This window comes from Aptenodytes patagonicus, chromosome 3, assembly GCF_965638725.1.
Source record: "Aptenodytes patagonicus chromosome 3, bAptPat1.pri.cur, whole genome shotgun sequence".
Lineage (NCBI taxonomy): Eukaryota > Metazoa > Chordata > Aves > Sphenisciformes > Spheniscidae > Aptenodytes > Aptenodytes patagonicus.
This window is the reverse complement of record NC_134951.1, coordinates 96,642,900-96,667,206: the sequence shown is the minus strand read 5'-3', so window position 1 is coordinate 96,667,206 and position 24,307 is coordinate 96,642,900. Positions and strand designations below refer to the sequence as shown.

The 24,307-nt window shown below is 48.8% G+C and overlaps 1 protein-coding gene across 1 annotated transcript in view; it reads left to right on the top strand.

Annotated features, from left to right (window-relative positions):
• MDGA1 (MAM domain containing glycosylphosphatidylinositol anchor 1) overlaps positions 1 to 24,307 on the top strand; it is a 147,958-nt gene that overhangs the window by 97,314 nt on the left and 26,337 nt on the right. The window contains exons 10-12 of the mRNA XM_076335550.1: positions 1,256 to 1,407; positions 19,505 to 19,682; positions 20,773 to 20,796. Of these exons, the coding sequence (XP_076191665.1) occupies positions 1,256 to 1,407; positions 19,505 to 19,682; positions 20,773 to 20,796 (354 nt within the window). The remainder of the gene's footprint in view (positions 1 to 1,255; positions 1,408 to 19,504; positions 19,683 to 20,772; positions 20,797 to 24,307) is intronic.

Below are 24,307 nucleotides of genomic sequence, written 5' to 3'. Positions count from 1 at the left end.
GTCAATAAAAATAATAAGAAAAAAAGGACTTTGAAATAAACATCAATATTATCCATCTGAGTTCATAAAAAATAAACATTGAATCCTTTTGAGCCTAATTATAACCACACAGAATGGCAGGGCCTATGATTCAAGTGGAAAGGTGCAGCAGACAGTCTGGGGAGGTGGTGTTTATGTCTGTTCTGCTCTCCAGCATCCCTTGCTGCCCAGGCATCTTTCTGGTCTGTGCAGGTCCAGATTGGACCTGAACCCAGAAAGGAGAGTTTTGGTTCAGGTCCAGCTCCTGCCTGGCCCAGGACAGGACCTGCCAAAAATTGAGGTGCACACAGTGAAATGAAGGTAACTTCAAACAGGGCAAAACCCATTGTGGGTAAGACCTTGAGTTGCTTCTGGGCCCTGTGCATTAGTCCACCAGCTGCTGGGCTGCGTGGCAGTAGCCACAATCCTGTTTAGTAGTGGTTCAGGACAGCAGCAGCTGGGGAAATGATGGGAAATCCCTCCTTCTCCGAACCATCCAGTTTCTCTCTGGTAGATCATTTCTCCTGTGTTTCCCTTCCTCCTGCTGCCCTCTGTTTTTAAGGGGAGACGTGGGTTTAGAAAAGACATCTCCGCCCCTGCAAAAGCTCCCGCTGTTTTTCCCCAGGCTGAGGTCAGCATCCCCTTTGCTGCCAAGTTGACTGTCATGTTACAAAGAGGCTGGAGCACTGTGTTGCCAAGGCAGGGGAGATGCAGAACGAGCAAGGTCTCCTTTTTAATGCCATGGTCCCTGTGTGATAAATAACACTTTTCCTATGACCTACTGGCCAAATGATCTTTCCTCAGGGTTTGTTAGCAGGAGACTCTGTAAAGCAGCAGATGAAACAGGAGAAATGCCAGTTTAAAGCTGTTACCTCAATCTAAACTACAAAGCAAGAGAGAAAAGATTAGAGCTGGTTCCAGCTAGAGAACTGAAGTTGTTCCCACCTTCTCTGGTGTCAGTCATGCCCCACTGGTGTTGCAGGGCTGCTAACCCTCCCAGTAGTTTAAGTTGTGAAAGCAGTAGTGATTCACAGAAAATGATGGCATGTCAGTGCAACACCAGCTACAATAGTAAAGGTGTCCATCATGTCAAAGGCAAGTGGATGAGCTAGGCGAGCGGAGCTGTTCCACTCTCACCACATCTCTTTGTAATTTATGTTCCTCTTGATCACACTCTTTTACTTTCCTCCCTCTTTTTTTCTTCCCCCCCCTCCCCCTCCCCTCCCCTCCCCTCCAGCAAAAGCTTACAGCCCAGAGTTTTACTATGACACTCCCAACCCCACCTTGAGCCAGAAGCAATCCAAGAATTACTCTTACGTCTTGCAGTGGACACAGAAGGAGCCTGATGCTGTGGATCCCATCCTCAAGTACCGCCTGGAAGTCCGGCAGGTAAGGTCTGCTCTTCTGGAGCCTCAGCACGTGCCCTTGAAAAGAGGACCTCTCAGGAGGCAGTTACATCAATGTCTCCTTGCCGATTAAGAGCTGAAGGTGATGAAATTGCCAGACCCTGATGGTCTTGCACCTTCCCCACCGAATGGAAGAGACAGGCCAAGTGCACAGCTCGGCGTTCATTTTTACATCTGGTTTTGGGTACGATCGAGGGCTTTCAAAGCCCTACTGCCTCCCATTGGACTGTTCATGCTCAGTGTTTTGAATGGGGTTTTAACGTGAACAAAACCCCACAGTCATTAGTGGGTATTGTAGATTTTATAGGCCAAAGACTCAAGCGAGTGGAATTCCAACCTCCTTGCTCATATGAAATAAAGGGAATAAGCTGAAGAGCTCTCTAGGCAGAAACTGCAGGAAAAAGTCATCGGCTGTTTGTGTTGCAGAAGGGCTTTCATACTGTTACAGTAATGAAGCTATTTGGACTATATAAACTCTGCAGGGGAAGAGAAGTGGGTTTCAAGGTTTCTGAGTCTGAAGAGAAATGATACTGGGGGGGGGGGGGGGGGGGGGGAGGGGAGGAAGAACTGAGGGAAATCTGGAGAGATCACTGTTTGGAGAAGGTTAGGGAAAAGAGTCTGATGTTTTTAAAGAGCACATTTACCTAGCAGGATTGCCAGGTACTTTCATCCACGCTCAGCAAAGTGCCTGCGTTCAACATTTTTTAAAAATGGGGACACTTAAAATTGGTGGTTCTTGCCATTCAGTGGTAGCTTGGAAGCAAATGCATTTTGCAAGGAAAAGTTTGTTTACTGTAGATAGAAGACAAAATAATTAAAAAGATCCAAGTGTCTCTTTCCTCTAGTTCTGCACAGTAGGCTCCAGTTTTATGTCTCAGTTTGATTGTGAGCTCTCTGGGGTGGGACAGCCTTTGTTTGTTGCTCAAACCGCACAGCGCACATTGTCAGTGCTTAATAATAATACAGGACACAGGGGAGCCTCTAATAATGAAGGCAGTTTGTCATAGTACCCCTTCCCTCTTAGCCGAGTTTTGCTATTATCAGCACTGCAACTCAATGAACTAATTTGTGATTTTTATCCTTCTCCAGTGATGTTGGTTTTTTTCCTTTTGCACAGTGCCTGAAAGTAATCTTGGATCTGTTCCTCATTCAGCTCCTACTGAAAGGGATCAAGAAAAGGGAAAAATCACATTTCTGCTTTAAGTTATGACATGAAGGAAGCTGAGTGCCTGTGCAAATTTACACACACACACACACAGTTTTGTTCATACTCCATCGGTTACTGCTGTTAATGTGTCTTTTGCAGCATCACTAGCACCACTACGTAGTTGTGACTATTGAGTGGTATGTTTTAGAGGAGTGTTATACTGTGGCCCTGCTGTAGCCTAGTCTCATGTATGGGCAGGCTCTTAGAAACGGCTACAGGTGCCATCGTAGTGGCCTGGGTCTGCATAAGGGAGGGCAGGGTGAGGAGGAAGCAGGGGAGATTTGTTCCCACTTCTGTCAAGCACAAGCAGGAAACACTCTGGAAAAGGCTTTCATGGTATTGTCTCCTCCTGGCCCTCCTCTGACATAGACACTTGCATTTCATGGTGAGGTCTCCACTTCATGTGCCATACTGAGATCTCACTGAGCATTTTTCATTTCCTTGTCCCAGAGGATCACATCCCCTCTTGTCTCCAACTTGCCGCTTCCCAGTGCTGCCTCTATGCTCCTGTCTTACCTTTCTGGCGTTTGCCCTGCGATGTCTCACTTGGGCTCCAAGCAGCCTTGTGACACCTCCTGACCTTTCACTCCTTCCCTTGTGCCGTCACCCTCTTCCACGTCCCGCAGGCTTTGCTGCTTTGTCACACATTCTTCTCTGTGCTGGGGTGCCTGGGCTAAGCTTCATGTCCTGCTGTTCCATCGTTGGACCACAGAACATGGTGACATTACTGAATATAACTGTGAAAAGCTCAAAAGCTTAAAAGTGTTGCTGACTGGAGAGCTCTTAAGAAAGGGGATTTGTCTGCCTGAATGAGGAGCCGCTGTTTGCCTGTGCGCCCTCCTCACTGGATACACTGGCTTCCAGGCACTAGCTGTGGTGGCACAAAAAACCTCCTAGAGAGCTAGGATTGAAGTGGAATATTCTCCTCAGATAAAATGGGCCTTACACGTGGCCAGTCATGACTGATTTATTGCCAGCATCAAGCTGACAAAAGCTTACCCAGCCAGCCAGCCCACCTCCTCCTCCAGCCCTGGGAGCTCCTCAGCCTCAGTGGTCAGTGGCAGGTGCTCTTCAGCATCTTAAGGATGAACTGGACAGCAGCAGCAGCGTGCAGTCTCAGGGTGGTGAGGGGCTGTCTGGGAGATGTTAACTCTTGCTGAGCTGGAATCCAAAGGGCAGCCAGTTTGGATGCCCACTGGTTGTAAAATGCTTTGCTGGTTTTCATTTTGCTCTCCCCAGTTTGTATGAAGAGCTCTTGGCATATGTAATATGAAGATCCCTAAGTAGCAGGATGCATTGCAAGGCACCTGGGAACCCTTGAATTAAATTTGCTTGCTTCAGCTGCTGAAAATGGGGCTGGGTGAGAGTAAAAGTGCTGCTTATTAATTGGCTGGTGCTGTGGCTCCTCTAACTCTTCCTGTTCAACAGCTTCCGAGGGCTGGTTGGGCATTCCTGGGGGGGAGCCTGGTTGTGAGCAGTCTGGGGGGAATTTGGTTTCCTAAGCGATGCGTGGGGGCTCCCAGCAAGACAGGCAGGTGCATTTCCACAGGAGCTGATTGTTCCCAGCACTGCAGACCAGGCTGAGTGGCACAGCAGACGTACCAGTTCCAGTAGAATAAGAATTAACCTTTGATTAAAACCAAATAAACAGCCTGACAGCTTGGAGCCACTGACTCAGGCAAAGCGCATATGATAGCAACATGGAGCAAGCTTCTTGTAAAGCCTCTGTTGTATGTCTTGGCAAATAGGCTGTTATTTCCCAGAGTGCATCGGTCAGGTGGGCTTAGGCAGTAGCATTGTGTTGAGTGGCAACTCGGAGGGGAAAACATCCCCACTGAGGAACGGCAGGGGCCTCGCAGACCTCTGTCCTGACGGCTTGGGAGGTTTTTCCTTTCTTGCTCCAGGGCAACTGATCCAAATGTCGACCACCTTACTTCACCTTAGCCAGTGAACTTCATGAGTTCACAGCCTTGGGTGGTTTGGTTGTGGGCAGATGCCATAAGGCTTTTGGGCTATTTGTTTGGTCAGCTTTTTTTTCTTCAATGTATTCTTGTAGCATAGAAAGGCACTGAGGCACTGTACTCCAACTGAAAATGTTTTTCATTGCTTGGGGATTCAAAGCAGCCTCCCCAAGCTAGATCTTTGCTTAAAAAATAAAAAGCCTTTTAAGTTGCTTGTTTCTCTCTGTGTATTTTATCCCCTCCCAGAGCTCTGCTCTAACATTAAAGAGAAATGAAAAGCCATCTAATATTGCAAGCAGGTTGCATCCTGGAGGAAAGATCTGAGTTGGGCTGGTGGTTACGGTTACAGGGGATAGTGGCAGAATTACTGTGCACTTAATGAGCTGGAACCCATCTGTGACCTGAGGCTGCAAGAGAAAGAGGAAGGAGAAGGTATTGGTGCAGGAGGGAAGTTTAATCTTCATTGTGCCCCTCAAGGAGACCTGAGGCTGCCATCTCCTCCATACCTTCTGATACGCAGGCTCAGGCCAGAACGGGGCCAAGCTTAACACATTCCTGCCTTTCCCCTCCTTGGAGCAGGCTCAGCTCTACCTGCCAGACAGACCCCTGAAATTTGCACCAGGCCAAGCCCTGGACCAATTTGCTAAATTAGCTCACTGGGTTGTCACTTCAGATTAATTCCTGTCAGGGAGACTGTCTTTAATGAGACTGACCCTGTGCGATGTCTGAGTAATTGTACGGTCTCTCTTTGTTTGTACTTTCATCCCCTCCATGTTGGATAAACAACCCCTGCTGTCTACAAAACTCATCTGCGCTCCGTAGCTGGCTGCCACTTGCCTCATCAGCCAGCCAGAGCAGCATTAATGAGAGCTGCGGCAGTGGGGAGCTGGGCTCACCGTGTGGGGAGGTGACAGAGAACAGAGCTGTTTGGACAGACGTAGGACAGGGGTGTTAGCAGGAATTTAATGATTGTGATTAGAGCGGAAGGTTAACTCCACTGATGGCTATCGCAACGCAGCGGGGGAGGTTTTATGCCGAGGCCCATGGGCTGTGGATCTGTATCGCTTCATTTCTGCTTCTGAGTTGTTCTTCTGCTCTCCTCTGAGCCCACTTTGGCAGCATCTGTCAACTGCTGTCTGTCCTTGGCTTCATTAGCGCATGGAGCCAGACGCCCCTCCAAGGGCGCACAGACCAGGGCGGGGATGTGCAGGGGTGGTTAATACTCGAAAGGGAGGATGAGCAAGCAGTGCACCAGCCCATAGTCTTTTACATAAATGTTTAGTTGAGAACGCTGTTAACTCACACCACTATGCTTCCCCCATTCATGCACCACCATGGTTTGATGAACCCACGTGCGTGGCTCCTGGCACATGAGGAACCAGCCTAGTGAAGTTGGATGGATCTTCCAATGCTTGTGAGCAACCCTGTAATAAAATAAACAGCTAGTTTGTGCAGCCAGGGTAGAACAAACTTCCAGAGCAAGCTAATCCACCCAGCCCTGTATTCATCAGGAGTGAGAATATCCATGCCAAAAGCTTGTCTCCTCCCATCTTCAGCAGTAGCCGGTGTCTGGAGAAGAGTATAAAATCAAGACAGACACACACAGTATTGCTTTCTCTGCTTCTAGATATTATAAGCTCACTTGTTTATTGGGCCCCAGGTTAGGAAAGGCTATGAAGGCAGAAAGGCGGTGTACTCAAGGGAGCGGTGGTGGTGTACTCGAGCAGGTGGTGGCCCTTCCAGCAGCCCAGCCCTGTGCTCTGGGAGGTGATCGAAATCCTTTTTCTTCTGCAGACACAACCATGGCTTCAGGAGAAGCTTCTTGGGAAACTGAGCAGCCGGTGCCTCGGGGGCTGCACCTTGGGGCCAGGGGGGACACACACCAAGGGCTAGGAAAGAAGGCAGCTCTGTGCAAGGCAGGCAGGGGTGACCGAACTCACTTCACAAACCAAGGGTCTAATATTTTGCTGCCTGTGGGGGATTACATGCTGTCTGGGCAACGCTGCCATCACCAAGGTAACTGCCTCACGCGGGGCTGCCGACAGGCCTCTGTCAATAGCCCTCGTCCTGAGGCTCACCCCCAGTGCCCTCATCCTGTGCGTCCCCCCACTAGTGCTGCGGTGGGGTTTTCAGCTGGGGGATGCTGTAGGAGCTGAGGAGGTGATACGGTGAGGTTTTTTGACAGCTTAGCTAAAAAAGTAGTCAGGGCTGTCCTCTTAACTCCTTTTCATACTAGAAGATGAAAAGCTTAAAGGATGGAGTCGTGACTTGTAAAGTGGGGATGGCCCCGTTCTGCTCTGGATAAAATGTGACCTGTGGTGCACTTGCCTGGTGTTACCTGGAAAAAGGGAAAGGACTTGTGGTGCCACATCCACTGAGAAATCCTCTTGCTGAGAAGCTGCTTAACTAGACATCCCAGTTTGATCTCCGGTGTGGGATGTAGACAGGGCACATGGAAAAGGGATGTGTGAGTCCCTTTTCCTTTCCTCCTCCCTGCTAGAGCATTGCAGTCCCAGCTGGCTGCAGCGAGGAAGGGAGTGTGGCTTCCCGTGAAGCAGCAGATGGTAGCCCTGGCTGCATGCAAGATGCTGCATGGATCAAAACACTTGTGGGGTGTGACAAATGGCACATCCCTTTACTGTTCATCATTTCACTTGATACAGGTTGTACTGGTCCTGTCTCACCAGCATTAGGACTGGGGACTGCAGTGACTTTGCCTCACCATGTTTGCCCAGGACTGAATCTCAAAGGAGACCTTCCGTTGTAGGATGGCTTATAAGTCACGCCTGCCGGAAAGCTTCTTTAGTCCCGTCTTCTTTTTTGCCTACCTTGGCTGCCAGTTTGATGTCTGATCACAGGCTGCTGTCGTATGGGACAACGTCAAATCAACGCAATTCCACCTACCTGCTGAGCCATCCTCTGTAGCAGGAAAAGGTGTTTTTTCAGCTCTAACTCTCCCATCTCCCCCACTGATGCTCTTTTGTTCAGGCAGTGAGAATAGGCAGATTACATTTGTGCTCTCAAGTCAATTGCCTTCAGTTGTGCTAGTGGTGTACGTGATGCTGTGCAGAACTCATCCCTGAGGGAGGTGGAAAAGGATGTAGAAAGAAGCCAGCGTGTCAACAGGAGGTCTGCTTGGCGGATGGTTCAAACAGCCATCGTGATGCAAAGCCAGGGAAAGCAAGAGAAGGGAGAGGTGACGCTGCCTTTTTAGGCTGCAAGAGGAGGAGAGGTTTGGGACATGCAGTGGGATTGAGTGGCAGCCACGTGCTGGTGGAAGGAGAGCTGGCTGATCAATAACATTTGATGGACAAGCTATGCTTGAAGCTTAATGAGATTTCTGTGTGGGACCTGGGGGTAAAGCAGCAACTTTGCCATGGGCATTTGGGAGTGGAGAGGGCAGGATCCTGCCTCAGCTGTGCTCTCTGCTGCCTGAAAATGGGACACAATGTCTGTCACTGCAGCTGACAGCACATTGAGCCATCTCTCTTATCATCCCTAGCAATCTGTCACAGGGGATGATGTGTCGATGACACCTGTTGCTAGAACAAGGTCCTCTCTACCTGTGCTGTAAGGGAAGACTCCAGGACAGCTGGATGTTTGGTGGGTGTGGGAAACAAAGAGCTTTTTCCACATTTCGTGTATGTATTCTTTACTGGCTAAGTCGGCAACAGCAGAGCTTCAACCTAATGGAAAGTAAGAGTTTCCTCCTGGCCATTGCTCACTGCAGGCAGAAGTGTCTGCCCGGCCATGGTTGTTGTTAGCCCTGTCAGACAGAGGATCAGAGTGATTCCTACAAGGCTGGCCAAGGAATCTCGATACAGGCCTGACCGGCACCGATGGGTCAGGTGAGTTCAGTGGAAATGGCTGGGAGCTGTGTGATGAGGTTTCCCCCTTAGGTCTGCCTAACATCTTCCAATGCTGCTATTGAGACTTCCCTTTGCCCACGAGAGCTTAGCAAACGATGCCTAACTAATGAATTAGTCTGACTAATGCTGTCTTTTTGCATTCACAAATTGCTCTTCAGTATGATTCATGGTTTTCCTGAGCTGATTATCCCTGGTCCACAGATCGTTTGCAACCAGTTAGTTGGGAAAATTGGTAATATGAGCAGTGGCAGGTTAGTTATGCCTCATGGTACCATTTCTCTTCTCTGATTATCCAAAGTAAGTAAGGTAACCTGCCCAAAACAGGGTAGCTGAAGGTTTCTCAAGGTGGCTTGCCGTTCATAAGGTGCCTTGCAGCAGAGATTTTGTCTTCACATTCACTTTTCATAGGCACTCCTCCTAATGCAATTCAAGTACTTGACTGTGCAAGAGAGAAAGCAGGATATTGTTTAGCTTTCCTAGTATAAGGGAATAATTACAAACAGTTTTCCCACTCTTAGCTCTGTTTGGAATAGTTACAGTGCCTGAGAAGAACAGTACAGATAATCTCGCTGGAAAGGCTCATATGATCTTAACACACATCTAGTAGGAAAATCTCATCTATCTCTAGCTCCTAACACCACTGTTCAGTGCTCATTCAGGGTAAGGAGAACATGAGAGAAGAGATAATCATATTCCCCCAACCAATATACCCCTCATATCAGCCTTGCAGGTTTGAGATGTTGTTTTCACACCATTGTGCTTGTTCGTATCCAGCAGGCTGTTGGCTTGCATTTTACAAAGCTGAGCACAAGATGAAAAATGCTTGCCAGGTATCAAAGATAAAAGTGAGTCCTTTGCGTGCATCTCTTATCCACACACCTTCGGTGGCTTCAAGGGGTACACGCTAGTTATTGAATCTTTCTGAGAGTCCCTATCGATAGGCTGTGATGCAGCTTCCTCCCATTTACTCTGCTCATCTGTTGTTTTCAGTAGTCAGCCCATGTTCTTCCTACTGCTTCAGTGTTTTCTTTGTGCACCTTCTTCCCTTTCCCTGTTCCCCCTCCTATTTTCTACCTCTTCTTTCTTTTGTTTCTGTTTCCTTTTTTGGTTTTGTTTCTGGTTTTGGGTTTTTTTCCTGGCTCTCGCTTCCTAGAACGTGTTGGAGATAAGAGGAGAGAGTGTGTGAAGGGGAAGGGGTTTGGAAGGGCGATGTAGTCTCTCCTGTAGCTAGTGACAAACAGGCAGGAGTAGGCACTAGATAGATGTTTTGACTGTGTTTCATAAAGAAATGAAACTTATGCAGTCATGCTGCCAGTGCAGGCAGCATGGAGTAACGTGAAGGGCTTTAAGGCTCTCCCTGCATATGCTGTGCTGCCTGCCCCTTCTTTACTAGAGACAGGACTGCAAGTGCAGTCGAGTTAGAGGTGGCCATAGGCTCTGGAATGATACTTACCTATATACTTTCATTACATGTACCAGACTGGGAAGCCCAGAGTCTCACACAAAGGCTGTTTCTGCTCCAGTAAGTAATAGCCCCATCCTTTATTAATTGTTGTTTTTAAGGGTAAAGGTGCCCTAACAGTGGGCTCTGCCAGCGCCTGTAGAGAACCCCCCCAAAAAAAAGAGGCCTGGGAGATGGCAACTCCTGTTGGTGGAGCATGTCTCCCTTGGCAAGTCACAACCATATTATAGACAAAATGTCTCAGAACTCAATCTAGCAGCAGCTGAGCAAACCTGGGCTATGCAGAGCCTGCTTGATTTTTCTTCTTGGAGCCAGAAGTGCTGACAGCATGGTACATAAACATGTATGTGGGTCTGGCTGCAGGCAGTCATGTCCAGTGCAAAGAAATAGGTGGAAGAGGAGACTGTACTCACTGAGATTAGGGATGGGTATAAAGTTGGATCCAGTAAGGCACTGAGCAGTGCCAATTTTCAGATGTGAGCCTCGAGACAGGAACCGTTGCTCTGGCTGTGAAGCAACATGAGGGATATTGTCCCTTATTCAGCTTATGCCCATGCTGCAGACAGAGGGGTGATTTCAGGCTCTGGAGTGCATAGTCAAGAACACGTAGGATCTTGCAGCAGCAGTATAGAGCTTCCAGTCTGAACAGAAGGACCATATGTGCTTCAGGATCGAAGATATGTCTGTGAGACAGTAGGAGAGAGATAACAAGCATAGCTAGACATACACATAACCTGTCTAGCTCAGTACCAACCACAGTGACACCAACACAGGCTCCTTGCACAGATTGGGGAGTGCATGGCTCTCCCTCCCTTCCCACCCATCACCAAATTCAGGTGCTAGTTTACCCTTTTCTTCTCCAGCTCCTGGGCTCTCCCTCCTCAGGACGTGCAGCTGTGTGATGCCCCAGTAAGCCCATGGCTCATGAAGTTGCCAGTCATGCTGTGCCTCAGTTAAGGCTTTTACTTGACTGTCTCCCTGACAGAGTGAAGATTAGGTCTATTCTTCTTCGACCGGGGAACATATGCTAATAAAATACATATTGCTTTCTGATCAGCCCCTAATGAAAGACATTACTGAAGAGTGTGGAACAAGCACTTACAGTAATTCATGACAGCACCAATTTGGCTTCTCTGGGAAGCTGTAAACTGCTGCTCTCGGCACCTAATGAGGATGGGCAGCTGATTGCATGTGTGAGAGGAAGAGAGAGAGACTGTCTCCTGGCTTAGGTGGCTCCAGCTGTCCTCGGTAGCTACTGAAGGTCGCAGCTGCTTCTCTCTTTGGAGCCGGGGATGTCTCAAGCCCAGAAAGAGAGCCTCCTGTTAAGGACAATTTAGGAGAAAAAGCTTCCAGGACTCCTCATTTAGACTGAATAATGGATTTGCTTTGGTCATCCATGCTTGCTTAACCCCTGGATCTGAACCTGTGTGCTTGACTGATGAACAACATGGGCATGAATTTCAGTTCACTGGTGTGCTTGTCTGGCAAATGCCAACTTTATGTTTGCAATGTGATTACTTGCTCTGGAAACGCTTAATGAGTAATGGCCATCAAGCAAGGAAAATTAAATAAATCCAAGTTTAAACTTACCCTAGCCCTTTAATTGATGCTGTTAATGCTTGACATCATTTCCATTCAAGGTGGTGATGAAGCACTAACCCAGGAAAATTTTTTAATCCAATCTGACAGGCACAGGAAGTTTGGTGAGAGATTATAGAGAAACATCACAGTGACTGTCTTCATATCCAAACCAAATTTCTCCACTACCCAAGACTTACCCAAATGGCTTTTCCAGACAGCAGCTACCCTGCTGAGGGGGCAGGCATCTTCCCCATGGCTGATACCAGCCAGTCAGATCAGCATCCCCTATTAGGATTGTGCTGGTGAAATTTTGTGCAGCTGACACCAGGTTGGGAGGCAACGCCACCTCAGTGAAGGATCAGGATATCGTAAGGAAGATCTGAAAGATGGAAAACTACTTGAGTCATTCAGGTGGGATGAAATGCAGCAGTAAAAATGCAAGGTCATGCATGTGGAGAGTGCTATCAGAGGAATCTGCTACAGGATGGGAGCTCATCAGTGGAAAATGACTGAAGTGGAGGAATGATGTGGGTGAGTGAGTTGACTTCAAGGAGCTGCTGATAAAATGCAGGTGTGACAAAGGGCAAGTGCACTCCCAGGTGAAGCCTGAGGTACTTCCAGGCAAGGTGGAGAAGTGCTACTCCATCCTATATGTAGGGCTAGGATACCCACCTCCAGCAAGTGGGATCATGCAGAAAAGGATTAGGGATCAGGGAAAGTGAGAGTCTGTATTACAAGAGGAGGCACAGAGTGCTCAGCTTGTTTAGCCTAGCAAAGCAAAGGCTGAAAGGGGGTGTGATTGCTGTCTATAAAAACATCAGGGGGTCAAGCAGCAGGGAGGGAAAAGAGCCATTTAAGCTAAAGGACAATACTGGCACAAGATCAACTGGGTGCAAGCTGCTTGTGAATAGATTCAGGCTGAAAATGAGAACATTAGGGCGGTCAGGCTCTGGAACAGCCGTCCAGTGGGAGGAGCAGGCCAAACGGGAATGGCTTTTAAGATGGGATGTGGTACATTCATAAAATGAATAAGCAGAGGTAACCCCTGTGGTGACAGGGGACTGGACTCTTGTCAGCCAGTAGTGTACTTCCCTGCTGTGTCCCTGAACGTGGCCATGCTTTTCCCTTCTCTGAACTCCTGCAGGATAGGAGGGGGCTGCCAGTGCAGAGGGGTTTCATCCCTCTGCCAAAATGAAGAGAGCAAGAATCAAATCTGTGGTGTTCAGTTGCAATGTCAAATTCAAACTGTCTTCCTCTGCTCTGTCCTGTGGTGCCAAGGTGACATCAGGGACCAAAATCTCAATCCATTGCTGTGTGTCAGAAGTGGGAGAGAACAGTCAGATTTATGGCATGTTTTTCCATCATTGTGGAAAATATTGGGACCTCATGTTCAGGAGAGGTTCCTAAAATTCCCTGTCCTCCCTCCTGCCCTTGTTTCTGAGCATTTTTCATTCCTCTTTTCCCAAGGAATTTGCAATGATCTTATTTCTACCCGTGGAACTCATCTCCTGGGCTCTCATTCTCCAGCAATGGAGAATGGGTCTGGCCCTTGGATAATTTGCTCTCAACCTTTGACACTGGAAACTCTGACACACATAAATCCTGTCATCATCTTTTCCTTTCTTTTTTTTTTTTAAGAAATCCATAGCATCTAAACTCTTTGAAGTTACCTCTCTGCAAGGCATCCTGTAGCTTTGGAGGTACAGTTGGGGCAGAAATTGAGGGCAAGGCATGTCTGCTGAGGTAGCAGGGTATTTTGCATTGCAGAGTCCCATGTTCATCCCAGGAGTTGCCACTAGCGCCATAACAAAGCTCATCCCCTTTCAGTCCCTAGGATGAAGAGCTTGGGAATGTCTTTCCTGGCTGTCACCAGTTTAAGACCACAGACGCTGCCAGTCCCATCATGTTGAGGGTGATGGTGTGATTGTTTCTGGTCTTTGTGAATGACACTCCCTTTGGAAGGGAGCAGCTGTGTCTTAGCTGGATTTTGTTGGGATGAGTTCATGGCAGTCGCAGCCACAGGGGAAATCTGATATGAGATGGTGCCTGCGGCCCCCTAGGACCGAGCTATATAATGTGTCCAAGGCTGTTGGCAAACAGGCTGAACTGGTAAAAATGGGAGGCTCTTTCACATCCTCAGTGGTATTGCCTGTTAGAGGAAAAGCGCCCTTCTGCTGCTGTCACCTTCTTCAAGGCTCCTGGACCATGCTAAACCGGGATGTCTATGCCTGGTGAGAAACTGGGCAGCTTGGCTGAGACTGTCTGTTCTCCTGGGTATGGGAGACACGGATGCCCTTGCACCTACTGCTGCCCTGGTGCCGAGCTTCGAAGACCACCTTAATTCCTGGTTGCTTGAAGAGCGCAGCCCACCAGCTGCATGGGCAGTTGAAGATTATTTTGTCCACATTATTGCCCTGTGCTTTTGTCAAACCTATTGAGATACCTGTGCTTCCTGCACCACCAGGCTCCCCATGGCTCCTGGTCCCATGCACATCTGCTCTCCAGAGTGTCCTGACTCTCACAGATGAGAGAGGAGGGCTGGCGTGGGGGGTACTCAGCCTAACGCCCCGCCTGCATGTGTGCCAGAGACAGCATCTGTCTGTTGTGCTCCTCTGCGGAGCTGTACGGGGAACAAGGAAGAGCCTGTTGGAGGGAGGGAGCCTGCATGCGAGGCTGCTGTGCCACACCAGCCTGCCTTTTTCTGCCATCTCCTCTGCCTTCGGAGAGGCCAGCCTGGCTGGGGATGGGAGCTGGGAGTTTTCCCAGCACCCCACGTCTGCAGTTAGCTGGCGAGGACAGAGTGGGAGCGCAGGCAGCCATCCCCGTCTCATTTGTGCTGCAGGAAGGAGCAGCCGGGGGAATTTGAATGAGGTTGAGAAAAAAGGGAGAGGCAGTGAGTGCGTGTGGAAAGGATTTGGAGGGGAGATACTGGAAAGCAGAGCTAGCACTCATGCCCTGAACTGAGAAGTTGCTGAAGAAGTGGGACAAGTAAGGACAGAGTGGCAGGAGTGAATAGCAATGCTGGGAAGCTGGATGCCCACAGAGCAGTTTCTTTGCTCTGATCAGCTTGTTGAGGAATCTGCATGATTTTAATCTACATTTTTCTAGCTGGTGTTTGCAACAATTCCCTGGGGCTTGGTGATGAAACAGGTTTTCTTTCTAATTTCTCCCTCAAACAAGTATGCAGCTGCTTAATGTGCAGCTGGTTGTGAGACCACATGCGTGGCTATGCAGGTCACATCAAGTCCCAGCGCAGGTAGGTTATCGTGGTCTTGTGACTCCATGGTGCGGTTTGTTGAGCAGGACTGCAACATTAACTATTGACAGATGTGTTTATTAATATCATTTGGCTTTATTATGTCTGTTAGCTGATATGTACCTGGCTTAAACATCATTCAGTCTGAAAACAACATCCTTTTTTCCTTTAATAGCCTACATAAACAGAAAACGTAGATGTGGTGGTATCATACTTTGGATCCCTCTGCTGTGACAGCATCCCAGCTGGGATGGAAGCAGGGGGCAGGGGTAGTGCAGCATCCTGTTTTTCTCTCTGAGGCTCTTGGTGTGTGTTCCTGGACCATGAGCTGGCTCAGCTGGTCACAGCGGGACAAGCACTCTCTAAGCATCGTGAACCAGCTCAAATAATAAGATGCGGGACTGGGCAGACAATACCTACCAACAGAATGTGATGGTGAGGAATGAGAAAGGGTAGACCTAGTTTGCAGGTCCTGGAGGCTTGATGGCTAAGTACATATGAGCATGTGAGTGTGCTCTCCCTTGGTTGCTAATACTGCTTACAAGTGACGGGGAAAGGGGCAGGTTGCACACTGTGCATATGAATAAATATGTCCCATGCAGGGCTGATTTTGCCCTTTGTAAGGTGTTTTTAGTGAACCTATTGTGCAAGAACGTTCTCCCCTCTGCAGCCTGTGTGATATTCAGACAGCTGGTAGAAACTGTGTGTGTGTTTGTTTTTTCCCTTCCCATCCCCTCCCTCTCATTATTGGAAATGAAAGGAGGTGAAGGCAGAGATGAGGCTGTGCATTGCGCTGTGCTCTTGTTCTGGCCCCACTGGCAGCATCCCGAGCCTGGTGATGAATGAGCTTGTTGCGTGAGATCCTCCACTGAGGCTTCAGCATCTCTAATAAGGTGGCCAGTGTTTCACTGTCATCTGCGCCTGCCTCTGCTTTATTAACTGCACCGCAGCAATATTAAGCTGGAGCACTGGGCCAGTGTGATCAGGAGGAGGAAGGAGGCTGAGGAGGGGGTGGAGGGAAGAAGTTACCAGGGTAGCATGGGAGAAGAGCACGCACAGAGCAGGAGAACGAGGGCAGCAGCGGGTGATTGAAGCGGAGGATTAAAAATTGAGTTCCTGCGGGACTGATGCATGCAGCTCTGCACAGACCTGCTGCTGGCAATCAGGGAGGCAAAGGATGTTTAGAGAGGGGGAGGCAGAACCAGACCTTGGCCTTAATGTCTCTGTCTGCTGGACCTGTGCTGGTGACTGCAAGTTGGCACCTGCTCTGTGTGCACAGAGCAAGCGGCTGTCTGGAGCTGTCCCCTTTTTCTCCCTTGCACTAATTTCATGCCCTTTAAACTGTGCTGGCAGCACACCTGGCCCTTTCTCCTGATGGCTGCAGCTAGCCCAGGGGAGATGTTTGGCCCATGCTGCTTTTCACCCAGAAGAGCCAGTCTTTCCAAAGACATCCTCGGCCAGTTCTGTCGGGATGCCGGAACTGTAGTAAGGATGTGCAGAGGGCAGCCTTGCTGACAGCCAGTCACTGTGTCTGTCCAAGTTGCAGTTTGGATAGAGACAGGACACAGGCTGAGAGAGGAGTTGGGTCCAAAGTATGTGATGGAGGGAAAAGACCCTCACAAAACTTTTCCCCGATGCTCCAAGAGGAGGTATGTGCCGGGCCCCGGCTGTGCCTTTCCCGTTACCTAGTGATCCTGGTCTCTGCTGAGAAGCAGGGACAGTCGCAACCTATGGGGGGCATATGTGCCTTTATTAATTTTTGTTTCACAGCCAAACCTGGGTGGAAGACAGGTATTTATTTGGTTAAACCCACGTGCCCCTGAGGATAGACTCAACTGGGGGATCTAGATCTTTGCAGTCTAGACTGGAGGCTGATTTCTCAGTTTGTCCTGGATTAGATGATGTGGGAGAGTAAGTGATTTGACATTGCTCCCAGAGGCTTTAGATACCCAAATTCCACCTAACTCCCAGCTGAGGTGGAATTTGCACTGTCTGAATCTCACCCTCAGGCTTCTCTCCGACGCTCCATTTTGTTTCTCTTCTAAAGGTTATGTCTAGACAAGGGAAATGGCTCCTGACCTCCTCCTATTTGCTGGCTGCCTTCCCAGCACCCCGGCTCATGGCAGCCTGCAGAGAGGAACTGCCACCAGCCCACCCAGTCAGGCTCCGCTCCCCAAAAAGCCCCATGCTGTACTGCTCCAGCCTCCTGCTTCTGGCTTGTGACCCCTCCTCTCCTCCCAGATAACTGGGGGTCTGGTGCTAATGATCCCAGGTGAGATCGCTGCCACTGGGAGCCAGCTCTGCTCTTGCTTGGCAGAGTGGTGGTCCGGAGGGCTGGCAGATGGGAGGGCTGAGCGGTAGGCATGCCAGTTGGATCATGTCCTGGTTTTGGCTGGGATAGAGTTAATTTTCTTCCTAGTAGCTGGTACAGTGCTGTGTTCTGGATTTAGGATGAGAATAATGTTGATAACACACCGATGCTTTAGTTGTTGCTAAGTAGTGCTTACACTGGTCAAGGACTTTTCAGCTTCCCATGCCCTGCCAGCGAGAAGCTGGGAGGGGGCACAGCCAGGACAGCTGACCCAAACTGGCCAAAGGGACATTCCATACCATGTGACGTCATGCTCAGTATATAAACGGGGGGGAGTTGGCCGGGGGGCAGCGACCACTGCTCAGGAACTGTCTGGGCATCGGTCGGTGGGTGGTGAGCAATTGCATTGTGCATCACTTATTTTGTATATTCTTTTATCATCATCATTATTACTATTTTCCTTTCCTTTTCTGTCCTATTAAACTGTCTTTACCTCAACCCACGAATTTTACTCTTTTTTTTTCCCCTCAATTCTCTCCCCCATCCCACTGGTGGGGGGGAGTGAGTGAACGGCTGTGTGGTGTTTAGCTGCCTGCCGGGTTAAACCACAACAGATCAGCACCCAGCTTGCGTGCGTGCAGATGGGGCGTTGTTGATACGAATGGATCCTGGCAGCATCACAGTGCCAAGTTCATGCTTGGTTCCCAGAGGCACAACCCTGGTCCTGCCCGCTGGGACTGCTCCCAGGTGCCTTGTGGGAAGGCACTGAGCTGGGCGAAGGCACCGGAGCAGTTCCCAGCCCTCTGACCCATTTTGCCTGGGGGAGGAGGAGAAAGAAGAGGGTGCAGAAAGCAGTTCCTCAAGCAACTTGCACCCTGATCTGCTTAGGTACAAAGGTCTCTTTTAGGTACAATCTGTAAGGCAGGTACAAAGTTGTTGTTCACTGTGAGAACTACGTGCAGCCACGGATTCCCAGGAGCCAGTCCCTGCCCCGACACAGTACCATGGCAGGATCTGGTCCAGCCCTTCCCATTCACTTGGGAACACCGTCCAAACTGTGGGCAGATCAACTCAGGTGAGGAGGTGGGTCCTGGCCATGTTGGAAATGAACAGGGCTCCAGCACGACAAGCTCTCTAGTGACAGCCATTGCTTCTGAGTTTGAGCTTACGGTTATATACATTAGGGCTGGAGGCAGGCAGAGGAGGGATTGCATGTGCCTGTTTTTACCAAGCACCACATCTGCATTGCTCCTCTGCCCTGCCTTGCTGACGGCCTTCGCTCCTGCCGTGCCCTCGCTCCATCTTCTTGCCCCACACTCTCCACACTGACAGATTTGCTGTAAACCTTCCTCCCTGCATCCCTGTACCAGTCATCCAGTAGCTTCGGAGTTAATGACAAGCACTGAGCCTGCCTATCAGGAGAATTGCCTTTGCGATGAAACCTGTCAGCCTAGAGAATATATCAAAGGCAGGGGGAGGCTTAGTGTCTGGGACAGTGAACACTGGGCCATGGAAAGCCCTGCCAAAGGTCTTTTTACCAGGACTATCATCCCCAATAACATATCAAGACCAAATCTTGCCACAAGGATCCAGGCACTGCACAGCAACAGGCAAGAAACTGTATCTTCACAATGCAATCCTTGTTCTTGTCCTTCCCCCGCCAAGCAAGCATGACTGTGGCAGGGAAGTTTCACTGACACGTAATTCATCATTTTTAGTGGTGGTGATTTTGACAGCGATATTTTTCCCATTGTTTTCTTGAAAATTCCCTGCTGCCTTAGCAGACTGAACAATGTTCAGGCTGGTATGGTTCAGCTACCGTGGTTCAGCTCTTTCCTCAGTGGGCACCAGAGAAAGGGGGAGCCTATGGGTGACACTGACTTGAACTAGACCCCTTGCTCTGGTCTGTGGAGGCAGCGTGGGCTAGGATTCAAGGGTGGATCATGTGGAAGGGTGCTGAGGAAGCATGGCAGTAGACAGGTCCTAGTGAGGCACCAAATGAAATGCCACAGGGCCCAGGCAGCAAATGAATGAATTCTGCAGCAGTGATTGTGAACTGAAGGGTATCTTGGCAAAATGCCACACTGTGTATGTACAGGACCTTGGTGCACTAATGGAGGTGAGCTGGGTTCATTCCTCCCCTCTTGGAGACATCGGTTCCAACACAGAGTTGCTCCAGGACCCGTAGTTCAAGTTGTCCCCCCAGCCAGGAGGACCCCCAAGGCTTCCCTCAGGGAGAGCTCAGGCTCCTGATCACTGTTCTGTACCAGGGGTGGGAATTTTCAAACCAGTTCTGCATGAAGATCTCATTGATAAACCAGGTGTACTTGTCTGTATAGGAAGAGGAGGAATAGGGTGTTAGATGGTGGATAGGATCCCTCAGGTTTCCAGTTTCAGGATTTTCATAACACTGTGGGTTCTTTTTCTATGCAGCTGGCTCAGAGAAACACCATCCAAACCTTCATTCCTGTGCAGAAAATGGAGAAAGGCCTGTTGCTGGAGCACATCTTGCCCAATCTGAAAGTGCCTCAGAGCTATGAAGTTCGCCTGACGCCCATCACCAGCTTTGGGGCTGGAGATATGGCTGCCCGCATCATCCGGTACATGGAACGTAGGTGTCTCCTCCTCGGTCCTGGCTACGAGAGCAGGTCCGAGCCTCAGGCCTAGGGACATGGGCATGCATAGACGTTGTCTCCTGTGGCCCTTGCGTGGATCTCTCTGCTCTATGGAGTTTTGATGGCACAGTGCTATCACGTTTGGCCGTATTTTGGCTGTTGCCATCAATGCAGAGCAATAGGTAGAGACCTCTGAGGGCAAATCTCCACTCATCCTTCACTCAGCAGCTCTGACTTGCACTCTTTACTCTCTGGGCAGCAGAGCCCCAAAACCCCAGTCCCCAGTCAAGCCATGCTGCAGCCTCCTGTGGCACAATGGCGTACTTCAGAGGACAGCCTCTGGACACTGCGTACTAGCCACATGCCCATAAAATTAAGAGGACTTCAGGGGGCTTCAGTTCTTTCCAGAGCTGAATGCACAGTTCCTTTCCTGACTAGTCGCTAGTAAACCTGTTGCTCTGTCTAATACCCTGAATCCCAGATCATCCCATTGATACACATTGACCATGCTTCTCTCCCCAGCATCCCAACAGCTCATAACGCTCCCTGTTCCCACAACCCTATGATTTCTTTACTCCCCTCAGGAGATTGGATGCTGTATTTCAGCAGAAAGTACAGATCCGCCTCTTCCTACATTTGTATGATTTCACACAACCCTCTTGTCCTGTGGAGTGACAATGTGTCTGGTGTCCCCAGCATACCTGTTGTCTCAAACTTCCACAGTGTCTCAAACTGTTTTGATGTCCCCCTTAGATACCAAGCTTTGGTATCTAAGTGGGTGCTATCCCAGTGGGTGCTCCAGAAAGAAACTGCTTGTGTTGCCAGAAGGGTTCTCCTGTGCAATCCTGGGATCACCCCTTAGGCGGAGTTTTCTTAAGGTCTGTTGCTGCTTGGATCAGAGAGTCAGCATCTTGTTCCATCACCAAGGCAGACACCGAGTACTGCTGTTTCACAGGGATGCTGCTAGGAGATTTGTGCATCTATGACCTTTCTTGATGTGTTTGTTTTATTTTCACACTTTGATTGTGATTTGCAATTTGAGGGAGTACTAGCTGTTCTGACTTGTTTTTCTGTTTCCTCTTCCAGCAATCAACTATCCCAACCCAACAGGTAAGCAACAAGACCTTTGTAATTATGTTTTGAATGTAATGCATGTTAGTCAAGTGCTCCAGCAGATCAGGAAAGCCAAACAGCTGGAATACACAGCTGGCTTTGCCAAATCTTTTTGCCCAAAAGAGGATGAAATTGCGTACACTAATGCTTCCAGTAAGTAATGCCATTTGTTGTACCTTGAGTTATTGCCGGAAGATATACACCAGAGATATGCCTCCCACTCACACCTGGTATCTCTCTGACTGGATAGGCTGTGATCTTGAACCCACCCTCCCCCTAACACTAGCAGTCTGCATCCAGTAAGCAGGTTATTAAATGTTCCCCAAAATATCTGTGTTTGAGGAACGTATATCCCCCATCCTCTTCTGACCAGGAAAGATACCACTTGACATCTCTGCAGGCTGGTATGGAGCATTCTCCAGGTCAGATCTGGTTATTCTTGCAAACTCCTTGAGCATAGCCCCTTTCTTCTTTCCCTCCACTGTCATCACTGTTTACTTGCTTATTTACCTTCTGGTCATTCCTGTCAAGATGCAGGCCCATCTTTATTAAGCACCCAGAGTTCCCATCGATGTTGAGAGCAGAATACACAACGTCTCAGAACAATGGTCTTTCTTTAACAAGAACGTGATGGTGCCCATCGAGCATAAAAGAGGATCTCTAGCGTGCTGTAAGTAGTGGTGGAGTGATCTTCAGGGATGAAACAAAGTCCCTTTGCTTCGATTGTTGGGTATAAGCCCAGGCAAAGCTCTTGGGCAGAGATGGGCAGACTACTTGGTGGTGGTCCATGAGGAGCAGGTGTTTCCATGTAGCTGTTTCTTTCTCGCTGTTTCCAGCTGCTGAGTCAGCATTCAGTCTTTTTATCTATTACTCTGTGTAATATCTATTATTCAGTCTTTTTATCTATTACTCTGTGTATGTGTAGGCAAGTGCTACTGCTGCACTGCAGGGTAGCAAGTGGGAAGGAGAAGCCAGGATTAGGCAACGGCAGCCAGGAATCAGCTTATCTTGTTAAGGCAGCCACAAGGCATTCACTCTTGCAAGTTCACAGTCTGAGGATGGTTTGATGAACCATACTCTGCCTGAGAGCAGGAGCTTCTTATAGAGTCAGAGGGATTTTGTAGTTCTAATTCCTGATTCCCTTTGCTTTGCTTTTCCCCACTTTCTGATCCTCTTTAAATATCCTCCATGGAAGACTCACTGGGAAACACTGAGCGTATTGCCAGGGACCCACTCCAGAATGTGTCCCTCGGTGCTCGCTCAAGGAGGCAAGCATCCCAGCCTGCAGGAGGAAGTGACAAAATCTGGCTTTTTGCCACTTGCTTTTACACTACATAAATCACTGGTAAAGCCAGAGCAACTTCGGTCCTAATTGTATCAATCTCTTTGGGCCTTTGTAAACTGAGCCTTCAGACTGCTCGCCTGGGGTTGCTTTGGCAGCTTGACTGAGACCAGAACAACTGCATGAAATTTGCCTATGGTGGAGGATAACTCAGCCACGCTTGTATTTTCATGCAGTAAACCCAACACTTAGGGTTCCTCCTTGACACAAGTTACCCAGCCTCTGCTGAATGTTGGGACCTCTGGGCCAGTCATCAGGGTCTTGCCCGTGAGTTCACGCCTTGAGATTGACTGCCTGAAGTTGCACCCAGCACACTTGCTTTCAGAGATGCCCCTTCCTTTCAGACCTGCTGCCAGTGACATACGAGCCCAAAGGCTCTTAGCTCTGTCTCTGGGCCACAGCTCAGTTCCCAGACTCTCATCCCAGTAACATGGAAATCCCTGCTACTGCCTCTTATTTTCCCACTTCCCCTGCTACCACCACCCTCAGGGAAAAGGATTGGGACAGGATTGTAAAGGTATCCTCACGCTAAGCTGCCCAGCCAAATTCTGGGAGCAAACATTGAGAGCTCTCAAATGAAAGGCAAAGATTAGATGATTAATACCTCTGGCAGCCTGATCCAAGGGCATGCACAATGGTGATTAATTTACAAACTCTGAGAGTCACTTAATACAATTATTTCTTCATGCATTTTCTCTCTCAGCCTAATAAGATGTTAATGATATTGGGGCAGGCATGCATGTGGCATGGTTACAGAACCAGGTAATGGGGTTACAAAGCAAAAGCAAAGTAAAAGCCGAGGAAGCGAACAAAAGACATTGAGGATTTTGAATATTTAGAGGTTAGCAGTAAGACTGACCGTAACTCTTAAAAATCAGTTAATCTGGTTCTAAAACCCAGAATTTATCTTTAAAAAACTGTCTTAGAATTATCTTAATTATAAAGTATTACCTTAAAGATCTCTTAGAATAACTGATCATTTTAATGTCATGACTAAATTCCAGTGCTGGGGGATCTGCTCTGTCTTTCTTACCTCTCCCCTGCAATTTCATTTGGATATAGGCTTCACTTTCTAACCCAAACCCTGCAGTGCTGCCCCGCAAGCTATTCGAGCTCATCAGCGGTGGATGGTTTGGTTTCCCTGGTTCTAGCAGATGTAGCCTTGCAGCCTTGGTGGTGAGGGCATTAAGAAGCATATGGGATTGCTGGGGGTTTTTCCTCTTGGCCAGTGTGTCTTGCCCTTCCAGAGCAGCAACACTATTTCTCATATATCTGCAGTCTGGCCGTGTGTGGTGCTAAAATGTTTTGGGATCATGGACAAGCACGGTGGGTGGTGATCAATACCAGATCCTGGTTGTGGTAGATTACCCTGGCTCATTGCTTACTGTCTAGTGCTTGTGTGTCCTGTCTCTGATAACGCCTCATAGTCCAGAGGGATCTGAGCTTGTTGCCCCGGTATGAACATGTGGGAATGAGATGTGAGCCTGGTGTTTACAGTTGGATTCCTCAAATCAGTGCCCATTCCTCAGGAAAGTGTGTAACGCAAAAGTTAAAAAAGGTGACTGCCACCAATTCCTTGTATCGTGATGGCAAATAGGATTGTCTGGACAGTATTATCCCCTTGTCGCAGGTGGAGATATTAAAGCAGATGGCAATCCAGTATGACCCAAACAGTTACAGTATTGTGAAGCTTGCTTCCATTAGTGGTTATAAATGCTTTAGAAACTTACCATGGAAAAGGCTGTTAAATGCTGTTTCTTAGATCCCAACGTACTTTGAGGTCGCAATACAGTTTTCATTGTCTTCATCTTCTAGATAGGGAAACTGATCTCCAGAGAGAAGGTGATAGCCTGTGGGTCACGCAGCAGGTCTGCAACAGAGCTGAGGCTCGGAGCATGGTCCCTTATGCTCCAAGCCAGTTTCAGTCATCAGACCACAGCTAAATGACGAAGGCAATTTTATTCAAGTGCATTCCATCTGCTATTCATCCGTAGTCTGCAGCTAGAACAGGATTATTATTTTTTGCATTCATCTGGCAGCCAGCATTTCAGGACCAGGGATGGCTTCCCCCTAAGGACTTGAGATGAAAACCTCCGTTATGTTTCTCAAGAAGGCAAAACAACAAGAAATGCTATTAGCCACGGCAGAGGGTCCCTCCCCTGGAAG